The 22,359-nt window shown below is 45.3% G+C and overlaps 2 protein-coding genes across 5 annotated transcripts in view; one reads left to right on the top strand and one right to left on the bottom strand.

The window, feature by feature from the left end:
• Irf2 (interferon regulatory factor 2) overlaps nucleotides 1-11,517 on the bottom strand; it is a 107,857-nt gene extending 96,340 nt beyond the window's left edge. Inside the window, exons 1-2 of one of the 4 annotated variants that reach the window (XM_021170350.2) lie at nucleotides 11,453-11,502; nucleotides 11,225-11,282 (exon numbers count right to left, since the gene is read on the bottom strand). In XM_021170350.2, coding sequence (XP_021026009.1) covers nucleotides 11,225-11,233 — 9 coding nt within the window. In that variant the 5' untranslated portion in view covers nucleotides 11,234-11,282; nucleotides 11,453-11,502. Of the gene's footprint in view, nucleotides 1-9,787; nucleotides 9,869-10,911; nucleotides 10,995-11,224; nucleotides 11,283-11,313 lie in introns of those variants that run through there. The other 3 variants (XM_021170349.1, XM_029480812.1, XM_029480811.1) reach the window with 3 other exon arrangements.
• LOC110300817 lies at nucleotides 11,387-20,165 on the top strand. Its single transcript, XM_021171089.1, has 4 exons — nucleotides 11,387-11,435; nucleotides 11,614-12,082; nucleotides 14,843-14,914; nucleotides 19,271-20,165. The coding sequence occupies exons 1-4, from the start codon at nucleotides 11,387-11,389 to the stop codon at nucleotides 19,308-19,310; spliced, it is 630 nt and encodes a 209-aa protein (XP_021026748.1). The 3' UTR covers nucleotides 19,311-20,165.
• The last annotated feature ends 2,194 nt before the right edge of the window (nucleotides 20,166-22,359 follow it).

Raw genomic sequence — 22,359 nt, 5'->3', positions numbered from 1 at the left:
GACTAGCCTTCCAGATTATCATTTTAAAACGAGATTATATTTTTCTGTTCTTCTGTCGGTTGCAAATCCCTAAACCAACTAGACTTCACTTAAAACTAACCTGCTGTGTTTTTATTGGAAGGGATAACCAGGAAAGTTCTACCCCACTGAACAGCTGGGAATTCTGTTGCTGAACAGTTTGGTTTAGTCTTTATTTTTCTAGCTGCTGGCCCTGCTAACAGGATTCCATGAAGGTCACATTTAATCTTGCAGCGACAAGCTACCTAAGCATTTCTTAGGTTGGCTTCAGTAAAAATAAATTGCCTTAGCTCTGTGGACAGGCCTGGTGCTTCAGCCCGACAATTAAAGTCAAGGGGAACAAATGGAGGCAGCTATAAAACACTGCATTTGATTTCAAAGGAGTTCCACTGCACAGGTTAAGGGCTGGGAGTCTGTGTAGCATTAACAAAGGCATCACTACTTTAATCCATACAGAAAACAGTAATTCTCGGAGGCTTGTCTCCAGTTTACCACCAACTAGATTTATATTCATAAGAAGGTGTAAATATCACTGTTGGGAATAAAATGTCAGCTTCTTTCAAATGTCTTGGTATGAAAGGGGAAAGCTGAACAATTTTTCATCTTCTGAGTGTTGCACCTCGTCTGCATAGTGACAAGTCTCCTTGCTAAGTGACGAGACTCCATGCCTATGCGCAAGATACATGTACCAATAGGTTTCTAACACAAAGCAGACTGGTACCATCCCTTCCAAGCTGGAGCTCAGCTTTCTGAGCTAACTTTTGCCTTAAACAGAAAATCAGAGCAACAAATGTTTATCTAGTTCTTACTGCGTATCAAGTGTCCTTGAGGAATGCAAAGAAACACGTGACACGGGCTCTCAAATAACATATCACAGAGGAGAGGGAAATTAAAAAAAAAAAAAGTCCAAATAACCAGAGCCTTTCACAGCACACCGAGAGGCCCACAAACACTCAGGTGTACACACAGCTCGTGGCCATGGGAACAGTACGTGCTATGCTCTGCTTTTGTGGGCACTCGGGATATTTATTGATTTTGGCTGGGAAAAAAAAATCAAGTAAAGCTTATGATGAGAGGGCAAAGGAGAGCCATGAGGTTCTGACATAAACAAAAGACTCCACCTGCCTCCCTTCGGTCATTTTAAACTCCATTCCTTGTATTAAAACTGTCCCCAGGGCACTTATGCACTCCCTCACTCTGTCTCTCTCTCTCTCTCTCTCTTTATGTGTGTGTGTGTGTGTGTGTGTGTGTGTGTGTGTGTGTGTGTTGTGTATGTGTTAGGGTATCAGGGGATAACTGCAGCATCTCTCCTTAGGTACAGACTACCTTTGTTTTAATAAAAGGCTTGTCACTGACAGGCATCCTCCTGTCTCCACCTCCTGAGTGCTGGGATTACAAATGTGGATCACCAGGCCTGGCTTTTACATGGGTCCTGGGGATCAGACTCTGGTCCTCAGGCTTGTGCAACAGGTACTATAGCAACCGAGCATCTCCCCAGCTCCCCTCTGTGCATCTCGCATCTGCTGGACCATCTAATGGGTAGCTGCTAGCATCTGTATCTGCTGAGCCCACAGAATGTAGATAGGTTGAATTAAGACAAGCTGCAGCTTAAAAAGCAGCATACTGGGCTTTAAAGGGGAATGCAAAATAGCGTTGTTTTTGCACTGATTATATTGAAATAATAATATCTGGGAAGTAATGGGTTAAACAACTTTCATTATTAATGTCACCTCTTTCTTTTACTTTTCTAATATAGATACTAAAAGAAAACAAGAAATAAGCAAGTGGCTCATGCTGTATTTGTACTGGAGACTGTCCTCTTCATTAATCCTGCCTCTCTCTGGCTTCATCCTTCTGCCTCTGGGCTAGTAGTTGATACACCCAACCTTAGTTTTATCACAATGATAAAATAAGTTTGTATTCATAACTGGAGTGAAACTGTTCTAATAGTTCATTAGATTAAAAAAAATAGGCACGTGGAGTCATCTTCCACTGCAAAAAATCAGACATCACAGTGTGACTGCGGCTTCCTAAGTGATTGTCTATGAAGAGATCTGCAAAGTGGGTATGGGGGGACATCTGCCCTCCTGGGACAAAGGACATGAAGTCAACAGGGAAGGTACAGGATGTAAAGGGGAAGGGATGCTTCGCCACGCCTCTTACTTTGCATACACCCTGAGAATTAGATCTGTGGCCATTTGTCTAAATTAATTGCTCTTATCTAATAGGAAAAACACTCGTCTCCTCAACAGGGTCAAACAATACCACCCAGTCCAAATATCTTGCTTGATTATTGTCCCAGGTTGCTAAAGCTAAGAAGACCCCTATCTACCCAAGCATTTCTACTGCAGACAGGACAGGGAACAGACCACAGAAGATGTTAATGGTTGTATATGTCAGCAGAACCCTGATCCTATAGGAAGGGGAGAGGGACAGTTTTGCCACACAGTGAAATGCCCCAACCATGACCCACCAGGATCTAGGTGTGTGGACCATCACTGCATGATCCTCTTGTTTGCTTGCTTGCAAATATCAGTAACACTTGTCTCCTGCTCAGATGTCGTGCATTTCTGTGGTATTTACAATCATAAAAGGCAGAACTGTCAAACGGGGTAACATCTTAGACCATTACTACTTCTTAGCATAGCGAGGCAATGGTGTCTTTCAGCCTTGGCTAGAAGAGGCCACAGTTCTAGACCTGGAATCTGCACAAGGGAGCAGAGTAAGCAGAAAGACAGCTTAGTCTACATGTAGCATCCTCAGCAACATTCAATCTCCTTTTGTTTGTTTGTTTGTTTATTGTGGAAGTTTGGTTTGAGACAAGGCTTCTCCTTATATCCCCAGCTGTCCTGGCATTTGCTCTGTAGACCAAGCTAGCCTTGAACCCACAAAGATCTGCCTGACTCAGCCTCCAGAGTGCTGGGATTAAAGATGTGTGCCACTCACTGCACAGGCCAATTTCCTTTTTCTAGTCCCCCATTTGCTAGAGGAGGACCAGAGGGGACACCTGAGCATTGTCCTCAAGGGGTGCTTAAAAAATCAAATATAATTCTACCATCAAACTCTTTTCTTTCACCATGTTTCAGCATTACATCAACAAAATACATACGATTTTTTAAAAATTGTATGGCATACAATCTAACATCCTTTTCTCCCAGCCAACTAGCATGGAATAAATATTTCTCCTCTTTAAATGCCAATCAAAATTATGAATTTTAAAGACTACCTATCTTTCAGCGATGACATAATTTACATATGCTTTTCTTGTTAGATATTCTAAGACCTATATAGTAAAAGCTGATTCTATAAACACCCTAAGACATAAATCTTTGTTCTAACCTCCAGTCACCTCCAGGAAATGGGTTCCTAGAAGCACCATTACTGGAACAGAAAGTTTAACTCTTGCTTGGTTGAGGTTTGTTTTGAAAAAAAGTCTCACTGTGTATCCAAACTAGCCTCACACTCACTGTGTAACCCCAAGACAACCTCAACTTTGTAACAATCCTCCTGCCTCAGTCTCCCTGGTGTTAGGGTGGCAAGCATGCACCACTGTAACATGTTAAATGTTCAAGCATGTTAAATTTAACACTGTAAGCATATACCGCCAAGTTTAATTCCAGAAAATTCCTCTGTGTAAAGCCTCAGCTACATTATGGTTCCCACGGTTTCCCAACAGTAGGTGGCCTGTGGTCACCGTACTCACAGTTCAACCATCACCTATTCTTGAAGAGAACACAATACTGCACATTCTATTTTTCCTGCTTTCTGTTATACCATTTGTGATCTGACAAGAGTAACATCCAATCAAAGAAAAGCAATGGGTGAGAGGAGGCAGGCCTATGAGAGCTGCCATAGTGTCTTTGATTCATTGTATTGCCTGTGGGGAGGTTTGGGGGTGTTTTGTTTTGGGGTTTTTTTAGAGAAAGATTGGGGGGGCTTACAGTGTGGGTCTCAGTCCTTCAGTTCCCAATACTTCAACATCAATACCTTCAAGGTGACCTCAACCATGCCCAAGTGACAGTCTCCTGTAAGTGCAGTAAGTCCCCTCCTTGTAAGCTGCTGCCCTGCAGTTTCCTGTCACAATCTATCTTCCAAGGGGTTAAAAGGTTTAACCCCAAAGGCAACAGTCGAAACTCTTCAGCATCTCAATGGACCCTTTCAAACTTGGAGCTGAAGAGATGGCTCAGTGGCTAAGCGTGCTTGATGCTTTTCCAGAGTCACCAGGTTCTGCTCGCAGAATCCACACAGAGACTCACGACCATCTGTAACTCCAGTTCCTGGGAATCTGCCACCCTTGCCTGGCCTCTAAAAGAACCTGGCCTGCAAATGGTACACAGACGTACATGCAGGCAAAACACTCGTGCACATGAAATAAAAATCAATGTTAACCATCCATGCCAGCTGTGACAGTAACACAGAGTCTCTGCCTGCCTAACTGCCCCTTCCTTCTCTTCCAGTCCCAAGAACCCATCATCTCATTCTCTCCTTATTCTCTCTCCAATTCCCCCTTGGCCACTTTTCTACCCACCGCCCTACCAACACCCTCCTTAGGACGCTCTCTTCCCATAGCTTTTCTCATCTCCAGTAAATCTAGGGTAGGGAAAACAATATCAAAACACATAGCTGATATCGGCTGAAATAAGGCCATTTGTATTCAGTGCCTTCTCATTCAAAATATCAACCAAACAAGATGTGGAATGAGTCCGAGATGTGAAGCTCACAGGCCAAAAGAGCATCCTCTATCTCTTTGGATTGACCCATAGGCTCACCAAGAGCAAGTTAAAGTGAAGGTTCACTTTCCTTCGGTCATCCAAAGCTGGTACAGAGATAGCAGTATATTGATAAGTACATTTGAAAATAAATCAATTTAAGAAAATAACATAGGAGGTATTTTCTCATTCAAAAAAAGGAATTCGTTTAATGAAAACTGGACAGACTTTTATCACACAAAATCTTAAATTAAGATCTATGTTCGACTACATTGGTTGTGCTCTCAGAATTAAAACAAAACACTTTAGGAAGCATCCCCAAGAGCTTATGGGTCCCCACACATCTATTTGTTCAACTCTAGTTCTTCCTGGCTTATTGGAGCTGATGGAAGGAAATACAAACCAGAACAGAAACAAAACAAGTCAGGAAAAATAACCCACCCGCAATCTCTACGGCCTTTCTGCACATGAAGGCTACACCGTGCAGTGCGGTCTTCCTGGAAATGGAAAAGTCAAGAGTGTGAGAACCATGATGTGAATATCATCTGGGGTGTGAGGGCTCAGGCCAATAAGGACAGCCCCAAGACAGGTGAGTCCTATTCGAAGCTGTATAGACAGTGTAGAAGCAAGCAGCTTTTGCTTGCTGTTTGCTTGGCATAGCCTCTAAGCCAAGGCCAAGACTTAACCATCCATGGTTATCCATATTAGTCCTGGGAAGAGATCCTTGAACACTGAGTAGTTCTGTACTTTTGCCCTGGCCTCACAATAGAGGGAGACTGGAATGATGGGCCCGGCACACCATAGGGGACAAGAGGCTCATACTGAGTGAGAGAGGAAGAGATAGGTGATATACTGTAATATACTGTACTGTAATATACTATACTATACTATACTATATTCTATAATACACTATAAATGCTATGGACTGGAGCCAGTCTCCAATCTAAAGAATCCTGAATGGTTTCTAAATGTTCCTTTCCCTTGGTCATTTAATAATAAGCAAATGTACTGGCCTGGTCCCCTGAGGATTGCAGAACTATCTAACCACAGTTTGTGGAATTAAGGTTCCAAAGGGGGAAGTTAGTAAAGAATGAATAATAGAGATAAAAGTCAACGCCAAGGCTCGGGGTGTAGCTGAATGGTAGAGCAATTGCTTAGCACACTCCAGGCTATGGGTTCAATTCAGGGCATATACACGTGTGCTTGTGGGTGCAAGTGTGTGTGTGTGTGTGTGTGTGTGTGTGTGTGTGTGTGTGTGTATTACTTGAAATAAATCAATTTATATAATTTGTATATGACTAGACCTTGAAATTAAGCAACTTATGTACATGTAATATGTATTTGTATGCACATAAATTGTGTGTGTGTGTGTTTTGTGCATGGATGTAGTGAATTCTAAGCTTCTGAGCCCATTCACTTTTCTCTATACAAAACCCTGTACATGGCTAGTTGTCTACAAATGCTTGATAAATGAATATTTTTGTGGGTCACTTCAAGTAATGGTATGGGATTCCTGGGTCCCCAGAGGAGCTTGAAGTTCTGAGGGAACGCCTCAGCTGGTCCCAGTATGTCAGGACCAAGTTTAACACAGACCTTCCCAGAGTGCCAACACATGGGTTTCCCTCTGTTTGGGTAGAATAAGATTTACTAGATTTGATTGATGTGAATCACATTTTTTTTTACAAGTTGACCAGGAGTTCTGACTGGAAGCCACAGGTATCTAAGTACTGAAAAGAAATCACATGAAGGCTTCCTACATGAACAGTTTGTCCCAGAGACTGTCCTAAGATGAATCCTGTAAGATGTAAAATCAATTTAAAGGGCTCCCTGACAGTCAAGGGCTAGCCATCATAGGCCTACTGCTCACTCTGAATTCAGACAGAGCCTGGGGAACCTTCACCACATGGCCACAGTTTGGGTGGCAGCTGCCTGGGGCTTGCATTTTTCTGGGTCATTGTTTTCCTTGGCATTTTATTTGAAAATAATGGCTTCATGTTTAAATCTGGTACCTATACATAATTTATTATTCCTTTGGGGCTAAGTCAAAGCTTGATCAAACCTCCTTAGTTATAATCTCCAATGTCTAACACCCCCACTCAACTCAGCCCCATTATACATTAAGCTGATATTCTTAACTAAATATTAATCCATGAAAGCCAAAGAGCAGGACAGGAGTAGGGCAGACAGAGGTAGGAAGTCCTGCTCACCTCTCCCCATGTCCAGGAAGGAATATGGAGTGTCATACATATGAACAGCATTGGCTTTACTGTTAATACTTCCTGTTACTTCACAGCAATTTATTTGCTCACATATCATATATTACAAATCTATACTATTGATGTTATTCTTGCCTATAATGTCGTATTATTTTACTCATATAGTGTTGAGCACTCCGGAAGTCAGTGACTCCAAGTCAACCAAGTCCCTTTAATGACAGCGCAATGGACTGCAGAATAGAACTAAGCCATACCTGTAACAGCAATAACTTAATGAGTCTGACACGACAGTGAAGGAAATTCAGACCAAAGAATAGTGACACCTGTGTGTTGCATTATAAAAAGGGGAAACATGTTGTCTCTCATACTCAGGTCCTAGCCTATAATACACACACACACACACACCTATGTACACAGCTATAAGTGTAGGTGTCCTATGCTATTTAGAAAAGAGACCAAGAAAGAGTACTATTAGGTGATGGGGAAAGACAGACTGCAAAGGGAACCATGATGCATGAAGGAGAACATAAAGTTTTTCTAGGTTTTAATGTTAGTGGTAGGTGTAACTATGTAACTATTAACGAAATGCAAGCCCCCCAAATGATGTTTGTGGACTTCAGAGAGGCCGTTCTAACCACAGAGAGGTTCTCATAGAAATCACAGAGACCGGGATTGGGCAAGTGTTTGTCTGAATGGTCGCCTCAGTCTACCTTTATGATGTCTTTATGGGTAAGTTCATTACAATAAAGAATTTAATGTATAAATAAATTGGAAAAACATGCATCCAAGTCAGTTATCCCCATATCATTTGGTCTTCATGTATACCAGTTAACTTTTCTCCTAGCAGGCAAAAGAAAAAAAAAATCCTTCACATAATATTTCACTGCTAAACATTTTTGATACTTTACATATAATAGTTATCTAAATGTGTAATTCTTTGCCATGATTTGTGTACCCTCAGAGGTACAGGCTCTCAGCCTGTATCTGAACTTGAGCTCACAATCCTCCTGCCTCAGCCTCAATGGGATAAAAAGTGACACTCACCTCTCTAATATTCGCTTCAACAGTAATCTAACAGAACTTAGAAAGTCAATACATGACACATTTGTGGGTTACTATAATTTACACAATGTTCTTCCACACACAGTATCACAATTGTTCCCCAAAGCAGCCCAGTTAGTAGAATACACTATTCCCTTTCTTAGACCAACCCCCAGAGGTAATTACTGGATTTATTTTTGGTTGTTGTCAGCTCATAGCTAGAATGCAACTTCTGTAGAACCTGAAGAGGCTACAGAAGTTGTCCTTCTCGGTTCTAGTTGGGTCCACAGAGCCTGCCACTGTGTCTGGTAGTTCATGGCCCACAAATATTTGTCAAATATATAAATAAGTTCTCCAGATTGCGCTAAGGCCTGTTTGGCAGGAGGCAGATAAGGGACCTGCAATAAAATTCCCGGTGTAGTTCAGTATCTATTTGCTATTAAAAAGGGGGGTGGGGGAAATGCTGAAAAAGAGATCCAGATTTTACTGAATAAAGCTGAGATTAAAAGGGTGGTGCTCTTGGATATGTGAGGAAATCAATGTGCGTCAAGGGACTATCCAAAGTTTCAAGTCTTCCACTCTTAGATTTAAACAGCTTTCACTAGCTCTGGTATATTAAATATTTATTTAATAAAGTATTTCAGGAGCCCATAGTTCCTAGAGACTTCAGGACTTCATGTCAATTTCCCTTTTGCCTCAATTTGCTTCCAATTTGATTACAAGTCCTCTTTTTTTGTTTCATGAAGATGCCATTTTTACAGGTAAGTCATTCTGAAACACGTGCAACTCTTCCTAACTTTTGTAGGTCAAGGGGGAAAAAAAGACCACTCATTGAGAATGAAATATGTAAGTGTTTAATTTTAAGAAGCAGTAACAAATCATAACAGGCAAGATCTCTTGGATCTAAGCACAAGCCAAAAATCTAACTTCTTACACAACAAGCTAGGCTATAAATTATAATCATTCACCAATTACAGTGACGTTCCGGACTTTGCCCCATCAATCAATAGATGTTCCAACGTTACCCCTTAGAGATGCCAACTCAAGCCTGAAATATTCCATTTGCTTGAAGCTGCCTTAGAAAAGCCAAATACCAAGCTTTTATTGGTTTCTATTTTTGTGACACACGCCACCCCACCCCCAAAAAAAGAATGAGAGTTGAGAAAAATCAGAGACTCCTGCACTTGGGCGAGTGATTAAGTTAAACAGGGAAACCTCTGGGGCTCTGCCCTGACCAAGCAGTGTGCATCTGTCTACCATGCAATCAACCACCTTCTAGAAACAGTAGGCTAAACAAACGGGTCCCTGCACCTGCCCTTAAGCACCAGAAGTGCAGACTGCTAACTTCAAATGTTACTTGCAGTCAGTCGATGTAAAAAACAAAACAAAAACAAAACCAACCAACAAACAAAACTAATAAATGACTTCAGGCATGACAACAAGCTCCCAAGCTCCCGTGATTCCTGAAAATGCACAACAGGAAATGTAACTGGTCCTCCACCCTCCGGAGCCATTCATCAAGAGCAGCCCGGAGTCCCAGCCACAGGGAGGCGAGTGGCAGAAAGCTAACCCCAGGACTACTTTGCCTCCCTGGCACAGACACAACCAAGGAAGGACAAGGAGTGCCCACACGGGAGGGAGGAGGGGACAAGAAACATGTCCCCCAAGTTTCAAACACACTGGGCTTAAGGACCTGCAAACCTGCTCACAAACGAGTGACAAGGTGGCCTGCCAATCCCAGGGGTCTTATTTACATCCGACCACCAAGGATCTCGCCTCCACCGACTGATCCGGGCGTCTCACCTGGGGCCCGAGCACAGTCCTGGCTCGCGGCGGAGGCTACCAGCCTCCTTCCCTTCCCTGCTCCTAAGGGGCGAGGGGCTGAGGGTGGCAAACGGTCCGAGAGCCGGGGCCCAGCGGACAGCGTCCGGGGAGCCGGGGCCCTGAGCCCTCGCGAAGGCTTCCCGGGCCGCACAGGGGAACCGGCCCCCAAGGCCGAGCGACAGGGACTGGCTGGGCACTGCGATTGGCCGCGGCCCGCGTCGCTCGCCCAGAGAGCCGGGCCGGCCGGGCGAAGAGGAAGTGGTGGCTGCCGCTCTGCACCAACCATGTTCGGCCGGCGGGCGAATGTCACCCGGCGCCCGGAGCGGGTCGGAGGGTACAGGGCGGGCACTCGCTTTCCCACCGCGTCCCGGAGACCCCAGGCGTTCGTCAGCCTCACCCCCAACTCTATGCTCGCCCGCCGGGCGCCGCTCGGTCCCCGGAGGTTCCCCGCCCCCACACCTCGCCCGTTCCGTAGCCAAGGCGGGTCGGGGCCCAGCGCGCCAGGCCGGCCCCGGGGGCGCCCGCGGGGACCCGGAGGCGCTCGCAGCTAGGCCGCGCCGGGGTGGGTGACCCCTGAGCGCGGAGCCCTCCGGGGACGCGCCTCCCGGGCGCCTCACGCGCTGGGACAAGTGCAGTGACAAAGCCCGGAGGCCAGGCCAGACGCTGGCCGGCGGGGAGGAGGACGCGACGTTCCTGGCGTGTGGCGGCGGCCCAGTCCCCAGGAAGCCGGGCGCGCCGGCCAGGCCCGCGGCCAGCCGCGCGCGGAGCCCGCCCGGCCGGAGTGTCCACTGGCACCCGACGCCCGTCACCCGACCCCAAGCCCAGCGGGCGAGCGCATCCTGGGACCGCCTTAGGGTAGCCTTCAAGTTTACAGTGGTCACTGCCCGGGCATGGGCATCTAGGGACCGCGGGTGCCAGTCTATTTACACCAGAGACCGCCGGGAAAGAAGGGCCGCTGGGCACCGAGAAGAACCTGGTTCCCTTCCTCGGACCTGGTGGCGACAGTGTCTATAAACACTCATACACATACAACACACACACACACACACACACACACCAATTTTATTTTAAATGAGGCCGGACTCCAGCGGACCTGTACCCACAACGCACGACACCTGGAGCGCAGAATCACACAGAGCAGATCTGTGTCCATGGAGCCACCTCTTCTCATCTGCAAATCCAAAAGTGAAATTAAACCTTCACTAACCTCCTCCTCCTCCCTCTCTACCTCCTCCTCTTTGCAGCCTCAGCAGCCCCAGTACCAGCGGCAACAGCAGCAGACCCCTGCTTCCCCTAAAATCAGATGATCCATAAATGCGCCGACTCTTCCTCCAAAAATCGGTATTAATATTTATGAACCCCGGCATTTTCCGTCTGCAAAACATCGTGTCAAAGCATCAGGACGCACATACGTACATAGCTCATCCTGTCCCCGTCAACATGTCCTCGAGAGAAAACACACGCACAGCCACAACTATTATTTGAAAAAAAAAAAAAAATGTTACCTCTCAATGTGCTTTTTTTTTCCACGCTACCAATACAATCCCGCAAGGTGTGAGTGTTGTTAGGGTGTGTAAAATGGAAATGAAAGCCCGTCAGTTGAATAATCGCAGGAGCAAAACTAAAAGTTAGTCCCCGGCTTGCCTGAGAACAGTCCAGATCGAAAGCAAAACAAGGAGAGGAAACTGCGAGGAGCCGAGGCTGGAAATCCCCCCCACCCCCGCCCTCTCCCGGCCCCGCTCCCTCCCTCGCTCCCCCTCCGCCCTCCTCCCTCCCCGCCCTTCCTCCCCAGTGTTTGTTTCAAGCTTGTGCAACCCGGAGGTGGAGGCAGAGGGAGGGCTCCAGCCGCCAGCCCGGAGGTGCGGAAGTTCGCCGCCGCTGTTCATTGGCGGCCGGCGCGGCTTTCATCATTTCTCGGAAAAGTCAATTTCATTTTCACTTCCCCACGTCGCGGCTGCGGGGAGCAACAAGCGGCAGCGCGTGTGAGCGTGGGGATCGCGCCAAAGGGCGCGCGCTTTTCACCGGGGCCACGCTGGGACTGTGGGGCTCCAGAAGTGGCGGGCCGGGCGCTGGTTTGGGAGCTGGCCACCAGGTGGCCATAGGGAAGGAAGGAGATGACCTGACTCTATATTCCTACCTGAAGGGTGGAGATAGACCAGAGAGAGCCCCGGAAGCCTGGGGACCCTTCCCGACCTGTGGCTTAAGTGTTCAGAACCGCTGTGCTCAGGCTGCATATACAAACTCATCTTGGAAAGTCGCCCGCTGCAAAGGAATGTAAGGAACGAAGTCAGCTGAAAAGACAGCATTACTTGTGCCCCTACTTTATTGGATCTCCTACTGGGGAACAGGGGGATTTGAGGGGGGTTGAAGGGCCAGCCTGGAAGCTAGGATGGTTAGGAAGGCCTTCCCCTAGTAAGTCACTCTCCAAAGTTACTTCATGTCTTTGCCATAGCCCTTTTCGTTCCTGCAAAATGCAAGGGTTTGAGTTACTTGAACTTAAACTGTCTTGATTGGGACTGGACCTGGGAAAGGCTGCTTGTTAACTCCTAGCGGAGTTCAAATTTGGCTGTCCTTATTGGTTGGACATCCTTGGCTGCTGTCCTCTGTGCTGTTCCCTGGAGACAATACTGAATGCAAGAAGAGGGCCCAGTACCTATGACAGGTGCAGCGGCCTATGGGCTCTACTAGGCCAGCTCGCTTGGAACCACTTGCTGTTTGGTCACTTAACTTTAAAAGTATTCCGCCTCGTTTAGTTACACCTGCGTCTTGCCTGGCTTACAGTTTCCTCAGCCCACCACCTACCTGCCTTCTCTAGCCACTGGGGAAAGTCCCACACTAGGAGACTGTCACTATCTATGTGTAAAAATCTGAAAAATAATTCTACCTCCTCTTTGCCATAGAATTAGTGGATTCCACAGACAGGGATAAAGGAAAGTATGCATGCCCTTGTAGAAGGAGATCAGTGAGATTAAGGACCCTGTCTTGTGGCCTCAAAATAGATCCCTCCTGCACACAGTGTCCTTTATTTCTCCCATAATAGCACTGCACACTCCTTGCATTTATATTTCATATATCAGTAACCACAGGGATATACAAACTGCATGGTAGTTGTAAGTCTTTACCCACCAGGCACCTAAGTTAAAAGCCTAATAACCACAGGTCATTATTTTCTGGCTTTGTGTGTGTATGGGTGAGTATGGTACATGTGTTCATGTGTACTCACAGAGGCCAGAGTGTCCTGCTCAGCCCTTCTCCACGGTGTTGATTGGAGACAGGGTTTCTCACTGAACCTAGAACTAGGCTGGTAGCCAGCCACTCCAGCAATCTTCATGTCTCTGCCAGCCACAGCACTGGAATGAGGTGGGCACAGAGCCAGACCTGGCTTTTCAAGAGTATTGGGGATTTGAACTCAACTTCTCATGGCTTGCTCAACAAGCCCCCTTCCCCCATCTCTGCAGCCCCTTTTGTTGTTGTTGTTGTTTTCTGTGCTGTTGCTGTTTTTTATTTTTGCTTGTTTGTTTGTGTGTGTGTCTATTTTTTCTAGACAGGATCATCTTAGGAAGTCTAGGTGAACCAGAACTGTTTTCCAAGCTGTCTGGGAACTAACAATGTTCCTGCCTTAGCTCTTGAATCCTGGAATTATGGGCCTGTGCTATCTCTGTTTATTTTAATCGGTGTGCAACCCATTGTCTTCTCTTCTCTAGAACAGGGAGAGGAAAGGCCTACATAAATAGCTCCTCCGGTCCCCATCCACATGCCTTCTTTCTGAGCTTCTTATCTCCGTTCAGCATCCTTTATGTGCAGGCCGAAGGAACAACAGAAACAATGAGGTCTGGTGGGGCCAACCGATGTCTCTTCCCTGGTATCTATGATAGGAGCTTCCTCAGAGATGAAAACTCAGGGGAGCCAGAGAGGACCAGGCCCACAAATCTCTAAGAGGCATCCTAAGGCCCTGTATCCGTGAACAGAGGCTAGTCCTGGAAAGCCCGTTGCCAGGCACAGGGAGCATCCTGTCTCCGTGCTTTCCTGATGATTGGCTTCACTAGATTCTCCATCAGGAAATAGCCCTGCCCGCTCTAAGTGCACCCCAATCTCACTGTTTCAGAAAGAGCAATGCCCTACTTATGCGGGGTCTTTAACCAGCAACAAAAAGTTTTCTTGGACTGTTAAATTTTTTTTTTTCAGTTCTTGATTCCTTCTTTCCCACACCGTCTAGCAATCCATCCATCCAGTCCTATCAGTACACATCCAGTCACAATCAATCACAGCCTAGTTACAGGTCCATGCAACCCCCTAGGGTCTCCAGATGAGATCGATCATGGCAGTTCCTGAGCACCATGCCCAGTCACCTCCCTTGGGTTCCTCCACATCAATAGACACATGGTTATCCAAATCAAGCAGAAATTTTCTTCCCTTAAAGCCCAACTCTTGTCCTCTCTGCCCCTCAGAAACTCATCTGGAGCTTACAGAATAAAGGCCATCTTGGTTAGAAGACACACGTGAAATCAGTTTAATGTGGTAGCAGACTACCAGCTAGCCTCATGTGTTACGAGCTCAAGTGCCTATTATCCCCGCCCCCTTGCAAGCCAACAGTCTTCCTTAATTTGCAGAATGTCACAGTCATTCTCACATTCCTAATTTGTCATTAGCCGGGGACCCAGCACATAGAGGGTCAAATATTTTTTAATCCACAATTCCTTGCTCTTTTCTCTGAGTTCGTACAGAATAGTCCAGACTTTCTCAGCGCATTTGTTTTATACTTCAATAGCATTTTAAAAGGTTGGTTTAGGGGCTGGAGAGATGGCTCAGCGGTTAAGAGCCCAGGCTGTTCTTCCAGAGGTCCTGAGTTCAATTCCCAGCAAACCACTTGATGGCTCACAACCATCTGTAGTGGGATCTGCTGCCCTCTGCTGGTATGTCTGAAGACAGCCACAGTGTAGTCACATATGTAAAAATAAATAAATAAATCCTTTTTTTTTTTAAAGAAAAAAAGGTTTTATTTTTATTTTGTGTGCATGCATGTTTTGCCTGTAGGCATGTGCATTTTGTGTGTTCCTGGAGGTCAAAAAAGGATGCAGATCTCCTGGAACTGAACTGTGGATGGCTGTGAATTTCCATTTGGGTAATAGAACCTGAACCTGAGTCCGCTGCAAGAGTTGTGTGTCCTCTTAACTGTTGAACCATTATGCCAGATCCCATTAAGAACATTTTAATACAAATGTAACATTATATGGAAGTCAGAAAACATAGAGAAGTTGAAAGAAAATAAGAGTTGTTGAGCGTGGTAGCAGGCATCTGCAATCCCAGCATTTGCCAGGCCGAGGAAGTCTGAGTTCAAGGCAAGCCTGGGCTACATCAGGAAACCTTGTTTAAAAAGAAACAAGGTTGAAGATGTAGATCAATTGGTAGTATTTTCTTAAAGTAAGCAAAGACAGGAATCTATCTTATTTACATCCACCATGTACATAACTGTACACACACACACACACACACACACACACACACACACACACACACACGGAGGTGGAGTCCCACAATTTTAACCTCAGAAATAGACCTATGGATATTTCTATGTGCTTCCCATTCGTAATCTTCCGAATGTGCCGGTTCCCATCCTTGTCTGCTCGTGGTTCCCTGGTGCAGTCTGCACTTCCCATCCCCCGCTGGGCTTCTGTGATATCGTTCTGTCCCGTTCTGCTTCTTGGCTGGCTCTTCTTTTGCTGCCAGCCTCCTAAATTATGGTGTTTCCAGGCACCCCGTCTCCAACCCTCTTATTTTCTCATTTTATATGTTTGGGTGTTTTTTTTTTTTTCTTCTCTTTGGGTGCTCTCATCCACGCCCAGAGCCTGAGATATCACTACAGATGGTCCTGAACCTAACAATCGTTTACTTACAATTTTCCAATTATGCAATGGTACAAAAGCAACAAGGACTCAGTAGAAAGCATACGGCAAATTCTGAATGTGGGACTTTTCCTGGACTAGCACTAAGCAGTATAATACTTTGTTGCCATGTTGGGCAATGGCAGACCTTTTCATCTCCCAGTCAACCACAGGGCCATCCTGTGAAACAACCCAAGCCCTGCAATGTCCCAGTTGCTACACTCTAACTTTCTCTAAACTAGGTATATCAATAGCGATTTTAGGATACAGTGCTTCCACTGGTAAATGTGTTTATGGGGGTCAGGCACCTTACAAGTTGAGAAGCATCCATATTTAGTGATGATTTCAAAATAAACTCTGAGCTACTGACATATATTACTTCCTAGATGCCAATGAGATTCATATATATTCCAAATTCAGGTCAATACTCACACTAGGAAAACACAGACCATCTCAAGCCCAGGCTGCCTTGAAGTCAGGATCCTCCTCGCTCAGCCTTACAAATTCTGGGATTACACTCTTAAAGTACTCATAACGTCTTTCCCTACAAACGCATATTGGTCATGTCATCAGGAACCACGAATCTGGGAAACATCACAGCACTGCCCCCTCACCAGACACACACACACACACACACAACTAGTTTGAGCCCCTGGGGCTCCCTTAGACATAGGTACTATTTGCAATTTTCCAGGCCCTTGAGCTCATAAAACATAGGATGAATAGGACCGTGTTCTTACGCCCTTGATGAAATGTCACTGTAGATCAGAGATATAAATATGACTCAGAACATCCACATGGTACTGATCCACATAGTCACAAAATATTTCTTGGCTCTTTGATGATGCACACACACATACTCATGCGCATGCAGACACACACACATCTCTGTGGAAAATTAATCAATATAGAAAAATACAGTCTTTTTGGTAGTCTGTGAGAAGAGTACCATTTGCGTTATAGTAAAATTAGAATATATTCTCAGGGATTGCATTTTTCATTTTATCTGCAGAATGGACATCCTACAGGATCTCCCTGGGTGTGTGGATAGGGATCTCTTCAGGAGAGTTAGGACAATCGGTATTTAAGCAGGGTGTGTGTAAATCTCTCTATGAGTACATCTTGGGAAACGGGAGAAACTGAAGACACACTCAGAGTGAACCCCTTTTTAAAATGGACATCTAATTTATCTTACTGATAATGAGATACTTTGAATAAAATCATTACTCAATTCACAAATATGTGCCGGGCGTCCAGAAAATGCTACTTAGCACTGGCTATATAGCAATGGACCAAAGGAATCGAAACCACTGTCATCTGGAACACTTTTTTTTTTTTAAACAGTCTAGTCAATTACCATGTGGATTTCCAATATAGCATCCCCGGAATGGCAGAGACGTGGCCTCTAGCTATTATCACAGCCCTTAGAATTGCACATCACAGTTCTAAGAAGGTGTACTGTCTAGCTTGTTAACCCAAGTCTAAGTACCCTTGAGATGAAACCAGAGACCCTCTGCCAGCTAAGGTTGCAGTTCTGCTCCCCCCCCCCATCACTGGAACCACTCCTGTGCCAGCCACTGGGGCACTCCTCTGTGGTTCTAAAATTCAGGCGGGAAGACGTAAGAGGATGCACAGTGAGGGTTCCACGCTTGCCAGAGCGCATGCTCAATACAAGGCTAAGTCCGCATGCTCAATACAAGTTTAAGTCCGTGCAGAAAGATCACTGCAGAGATCATCCCGGTGAAGTACAGAGTGAGTAAAGACAACGGTAGGTTACAGACCAGATTCTGGTAAAGGCAGCAGAACTTCGGTGATGTGCAAGCCTTTAAGGGAGTTCTGTGAATCTGGAAACACACTGGAGACACTGTTGAGTGTTTGCTCCTTGCTTCTATTTCACTAGAAAAAGAAACAACACTTAGTTTGTTACAACATCATGAGAATCATGAGTTTACATTGGGTAATAGATTACCCAATGCTTAGTAATAAGTATTCTGATAAATAGAAAGGAAACATAACTCTACGATTTCCAGGATAGCTCTATAGCTCTCCCTTCCCCTAACTCTGTCTCTGTGTCTATCCCTGCCACCCATCTCTGTCTCTGTGTATCTCCGTCTCTGCTTCTGTCTCTGTATCTCTGTCTCTGTCTCTCTCTCTCTGTCTGTCTGTCTGTCTCTCTCTCCCTCCCTTCCTTCCTCCCTCTCTCCCCCCCTCCCCAACCCCCTCTGTGTGATGAGTGTTCTTGTCCAAAGTGAAGGCTTGCCACTTCAAACCCTGTCATGAGTTGGTTTTTGTCATCATTTCCCAAGCTTCTGCCTTTGCAGCAAAGTGAGGACGGCTCCACAGCTGTATCTTGATATTCATTCGAAAGGACTGCTGTGACGCCTTTAGGGATTAAGGAGAGAAATTTCAGATGTGTAACCCCTAAACCCAGCAAAGTAGAGCTGGAGACATGGCTCAGTTGGTAAAGTATTTCCTGTGGGGATACGAGGACCAGAGTTCAAGTCCTCAGCACCCACCTAAAGGCTCAATGGGATGGTGCATGCCTGGATTCCAGCAGGCAGATCTGAAACGTGAGGCTAGCCTAGTCTACATAGAGATTTCTGGGCTAGCCATAGTAAGGCCCTGTCTCTAAACAAACACATAAGTATGTAAATATAAGGTCACATTCTGGGTAGTGGAAGTTAGACTTCAGCATGTAAATGGGGAGGAGACTGTGACATCACACACCAGTGTGGATGAGAAACCAGAACAGAGGAACAAGCTGGGACCAATGCCCCGTGAGTCGGAGACCTGGCATCTTCTGAGAGTTGGCAGAAAGAGTTGGGAGGACATAACATGTGGTAAGAGGTGGGCAGAGCTAGATCAAGGAGTCTGGACTTTATGAGCAGTGGGAATTATGGAATCCACGTATGGTTTCAAAAATCATGCTGTAAATTTCCAAATCGCCTCTTCTACATCAGAGAAGCACAAAGGTTTCTTAACTTGCTGGCCCCCTGGAGGCATTTGTGACTGTTCACTCCTTGCCTCTTAATCCATAATTCCAGGGATTTGCTGAGAAACATGCTGAACTCCGGTCAGTGTGTTTACTTCTTAAGCAAAAATACTAATTTCTGTCTGACTTCCCCTCTTATTTCCTTCCTCACAATGTGAATCTAATTAATGACTCTTGCGGCACATACCCAAAACACCTTAAGGTGGTGGGTGGGAGGCACACAAATTTCAGGCATATTCTACTTTTCTCAGGTTTTTGAGTGAAAAAAATAATGATTTTTTTTGAGATTGTGTCATGATAATGGTTCTGGGATGTGTTTTATAGTTTGATTTCTAACATTCTTTTAGGGTTTTTTGTTGTTTTGTTTTTGGGTTTTTGTTTGTTTGTTTGTTTTGTCCACGAACAACTTCTTTTGTAATAAAATAATAAAATTTTTAAGGTTTTCTTGATCATGTGTGGAATTTTTCAACTAAACAGTCTGTCAAACTTGTTGACGCTGTTGTTGTTGTCGTCATCTGTTTGTTTTTGAACTTCAAACTAAGGATCCTGGCTTTAAGCTCCTCTCTGTATGTTTGGTTTTGAAATTAGTTCTAGAGCAATCCAGACTGGCCTTGAATTCGCTATGTAGCCGAGGCTCATCCCCAACTTTTTATCTTCCTGCCTCCACCTCCAGAGTTCTGGGGTTTTGAGTGCCTGCCTCCATGGCCTGTCAAACTTCCCTCTTCTTAACAAAGAGGTTTACTTCTTACCTGTTTAATCCTGCTCTGGGCTGGGAAGACAGTCTGTTGATGGAAAGGATGGAGAGAAGAAGATAACGGTTGCTATTAACCATCTGCCAGTCACACTCCAAGTTCAGATCACTGGAGATGCGAAAGAAAACAGCCAGCCGTGTTCAAGCCACCATACAATAGAAGAGAGAAGGAAGTGTTTGGACCAAGCAGCCCAAGGCTATGCTATGGGCACTGATGATGGAGACACATGGGGTGGGTGAGCTGATTAAATTCACACTGTGTGTCCAGCCATGTCAGGGTCACCAACTTAATGGACCCATCATTAGTCAGGATATTCTCTAGTTATCTCCATTGTATTTGTCGTCACGTCGTCTCTTGACTTCTCCGTGATGTGAAGCTGGCTGAATTATGGCCTTGTGCTTCACAGTACATACGACCAATGCTGGCACCCTTCCATGAGACGTCCTTATAATGGCTATTTCTTCCAGACTGAGAGACTGGAGGACTCTTGCCACTGGCTCTGTTATCTCTCCCAGCATTACCTCTAAGCACATAAATGCTTTTTCCTGTGTAGATACTTTTGTTTATTGTTAACTTAAGCATGGCCCACATTGAAGGCAAGAGAAAATTAAAATTTTATACGAACACAGTGTGAACACCTCGGTGGCACCATGCATAAAACCCAAAGGAGATACTTCGAAATGTCAACCACATTCGCTTTGAATACATTATTTTTATCTTTCTTTCTGGAACTTTCCTGTTTGGTCCTTATACCACCTACTATGCAGCCTGACGATTTCCATATTTAGTGGAAGACCTTTTTTTTTTTTTCTATTCAAAATGAATACTTGATGATAGATTTCATTTTCATCAGCGTAAACGTTGGGATACTTTTTGCAGATAGTTTCAGGAATTTACTCCAGGGTACTTTTATGAGTTGTAACATAAACTCCATGGGCATATGAATGGTACTCAGACATGCAGGCAGGCAAAAATGCCCAAGCCACCATTTCTGAGGACCATCATGGCATTCTTCTGCTCAGACAGTATAGTTGTGGAAAGGAAACAAACAGGCAGTGGAGTCCAGCCCACTGGGCGCACTTTGAAAACAAAGGGCTGTGTGCCTTTCTGCTCGGCACAGCTCCGAAAGCCCACCATGAGTCCAGATCTGGACAGTCACTCTCCAGGGGGGAAATGCTTCTTTCAGTGGTGTGACACTCAACAAGCGCGAATCTAAGCGGCCACAGGCCAGGCTAGTATAGCTTTCAGCTTTGGCATATGTGCGTGGTTCTGTGTACACCTCCTTCTACCCCACTCCTGGCCCTAAGATGATTGCACTAGCTAGTTTTGTGTCAACTTGACACAGCTGGAGTTATCACAGAGAAAGGAGTTTCATTTGAGGAAATGCCTCCATGAGATCCAACTGTAAGGCATTTTCTCAATTAGTGATCAAGGGGGAAAGGCCCCTTGTGGGTGGTGCCATCTCTGGGCTGGTAGTCTTAGGTTCTATAAGAGAGCAGGCTGAGCAAGCCAGGGGAGGCAAGCCAGTAAAGAACATCCCTCCATGGCCTCTGCATCAGCTCCTGCTTCCTGCCGTGCTTGAGTTCCAGTCCTGACTTCCTTTAGTGATGAACAGCAATGTGGAACTGTAAGCTGAATAAACCTTTTCCTCCCCAACTTGCTTCTTGGTCATGATGTTTGTGCAGGAATAGAAACCCTGACTAAGACAAATTGGTACCAGCATAGTGGGGTATTCCTGTGACAACCTGACCATGTTTGGGGGAGGACTGTGGAAGGACTTTGGAACTTTGAGCTAGAAGATCCATTCCCTGTTAAGTGCTCTGTCAGAGGTTGTGTAGGAGCTTGGAAGATAATGTTTGAGAACAGTGCAGAAGATGGAGCCCTGGCTTGTGAAATTTCAGAGGGAAAATTAAAGACTCTTTTCAGGGCCATTGCTATTTTGGATTGTGAAGATTCTGTGGTTCTGGTTAGCTGGGGCTGAAGAATCATCTGTGATTAACAAGATACCAGAACTACTAAAGTAAAACCTTTGTATTACTGGGACTGTTGGTGCTGGTTAGCTGGAGCTAAGAAATTAGCGGTGATTAACAAGAGACCAGCATCATTGAGGTGAAATCTTCTGGAAAGTGTTTTCTGAGAGCACAGAGGCTGTGTTCCAGAGATAACCAAGGTTTTATTTCGTGCTGCAGCAGGACTTGGTAATGTGTAAGAGTCACCCAGGTGGTACTGGTTTTGGAGGCATGATGGGGTCATGAAGAGTGACTGAGACTCGACACTGTGAGAGGTCACGGAAGGACGTTGGTGAAGGTGCAGCCTCAGTTGCATTTGATGACCCAGGATGAAGGGGTCATGCCAAGGAGTTGAGGCTTGGCACCATGAAGAGAGCCTATGAGAGGCTATTGGTGAAGCCTAGTTACAGTGGAAGACAGCAGCATTTTGGAGATGCCAGTACCATAAGATGAACACCGAGAACAGCAGCAGCAGTGAAGTACAGGCAGCTGGAGCCTAGAAGACAAGATGTGTGCTACAAAGTACAGGGCTGGAGAAGTAACCTAAGCCCTTGGAGGAGCTCAGAAGATTGTGAGTTGGATCCCAGACATTGGACAGTTGGAGTTTAATTTTTGCTTTTGATGTGACTGTGCCCTGATATTTTTCTCTCTTGAAGGAAAAAACTATTTTAGTGGAGCTTACAGTTAAAGAGACTTTTAATTGCAAAAAGGCTTTGGGTTTTACAAGAGAGGAATATTTTAAAGAGATTGAAATTTTAAGAATATATAAAGACTGTGGGACTTTTAAAGTTATTTAGATCTTGGAGATGAATAAGAATGTAAGGGTTGAGGCTTACTAGTGATGTGTTTGTGTGTCAAGTTGACAAGGGGTCAATTGTACTGGCTAGTTTTGTATCAACTTGACACAGCTGGAGTT

The sequence above is a fragment of the Mus caroli genome, chromosome 8 (assembly GCF_900094665.2).
Source record: "Mus caroli chromosome 8, CAROLI_EIJ_v1.1, whole genome shotgun sequence".
NCBI classification, from domain to species: Eukaryota; Metazoa; Chordata; class Mammalia; order Rodentia; family Muridae; genus Mus; species Mus caroli.
Note: the sequence above shows the minus strand (reverse complement) of the source record. Positions and strands in the feature narration are given on the sequence as shown.

Bases quoted from the DNA above. Each gene is read 5' to 3' on its own strand.
- LOC110300817 (XM_021171089.1), top strand. From the start codon at position 11,387: ATGGAAATGAAAGCCCGTCAGTTGAATAATCGCAGGAGCAAAACTAAA. The intron at 12,083-14,842 runs GTAAGGAACGAA...TTTTGCCTGTAG, and splicing joins GTCGCCCGCTGCAAAGGAAT to GCATGTGCATTTTGTGTGTT. The intron at 14,915-19,270 runs GTGAATTTCCAT...TTTTGAAATTAG, and splicing joins GAACTGAACTGTGGATGGCT to TTCTAGAGCAATCCAGACTG.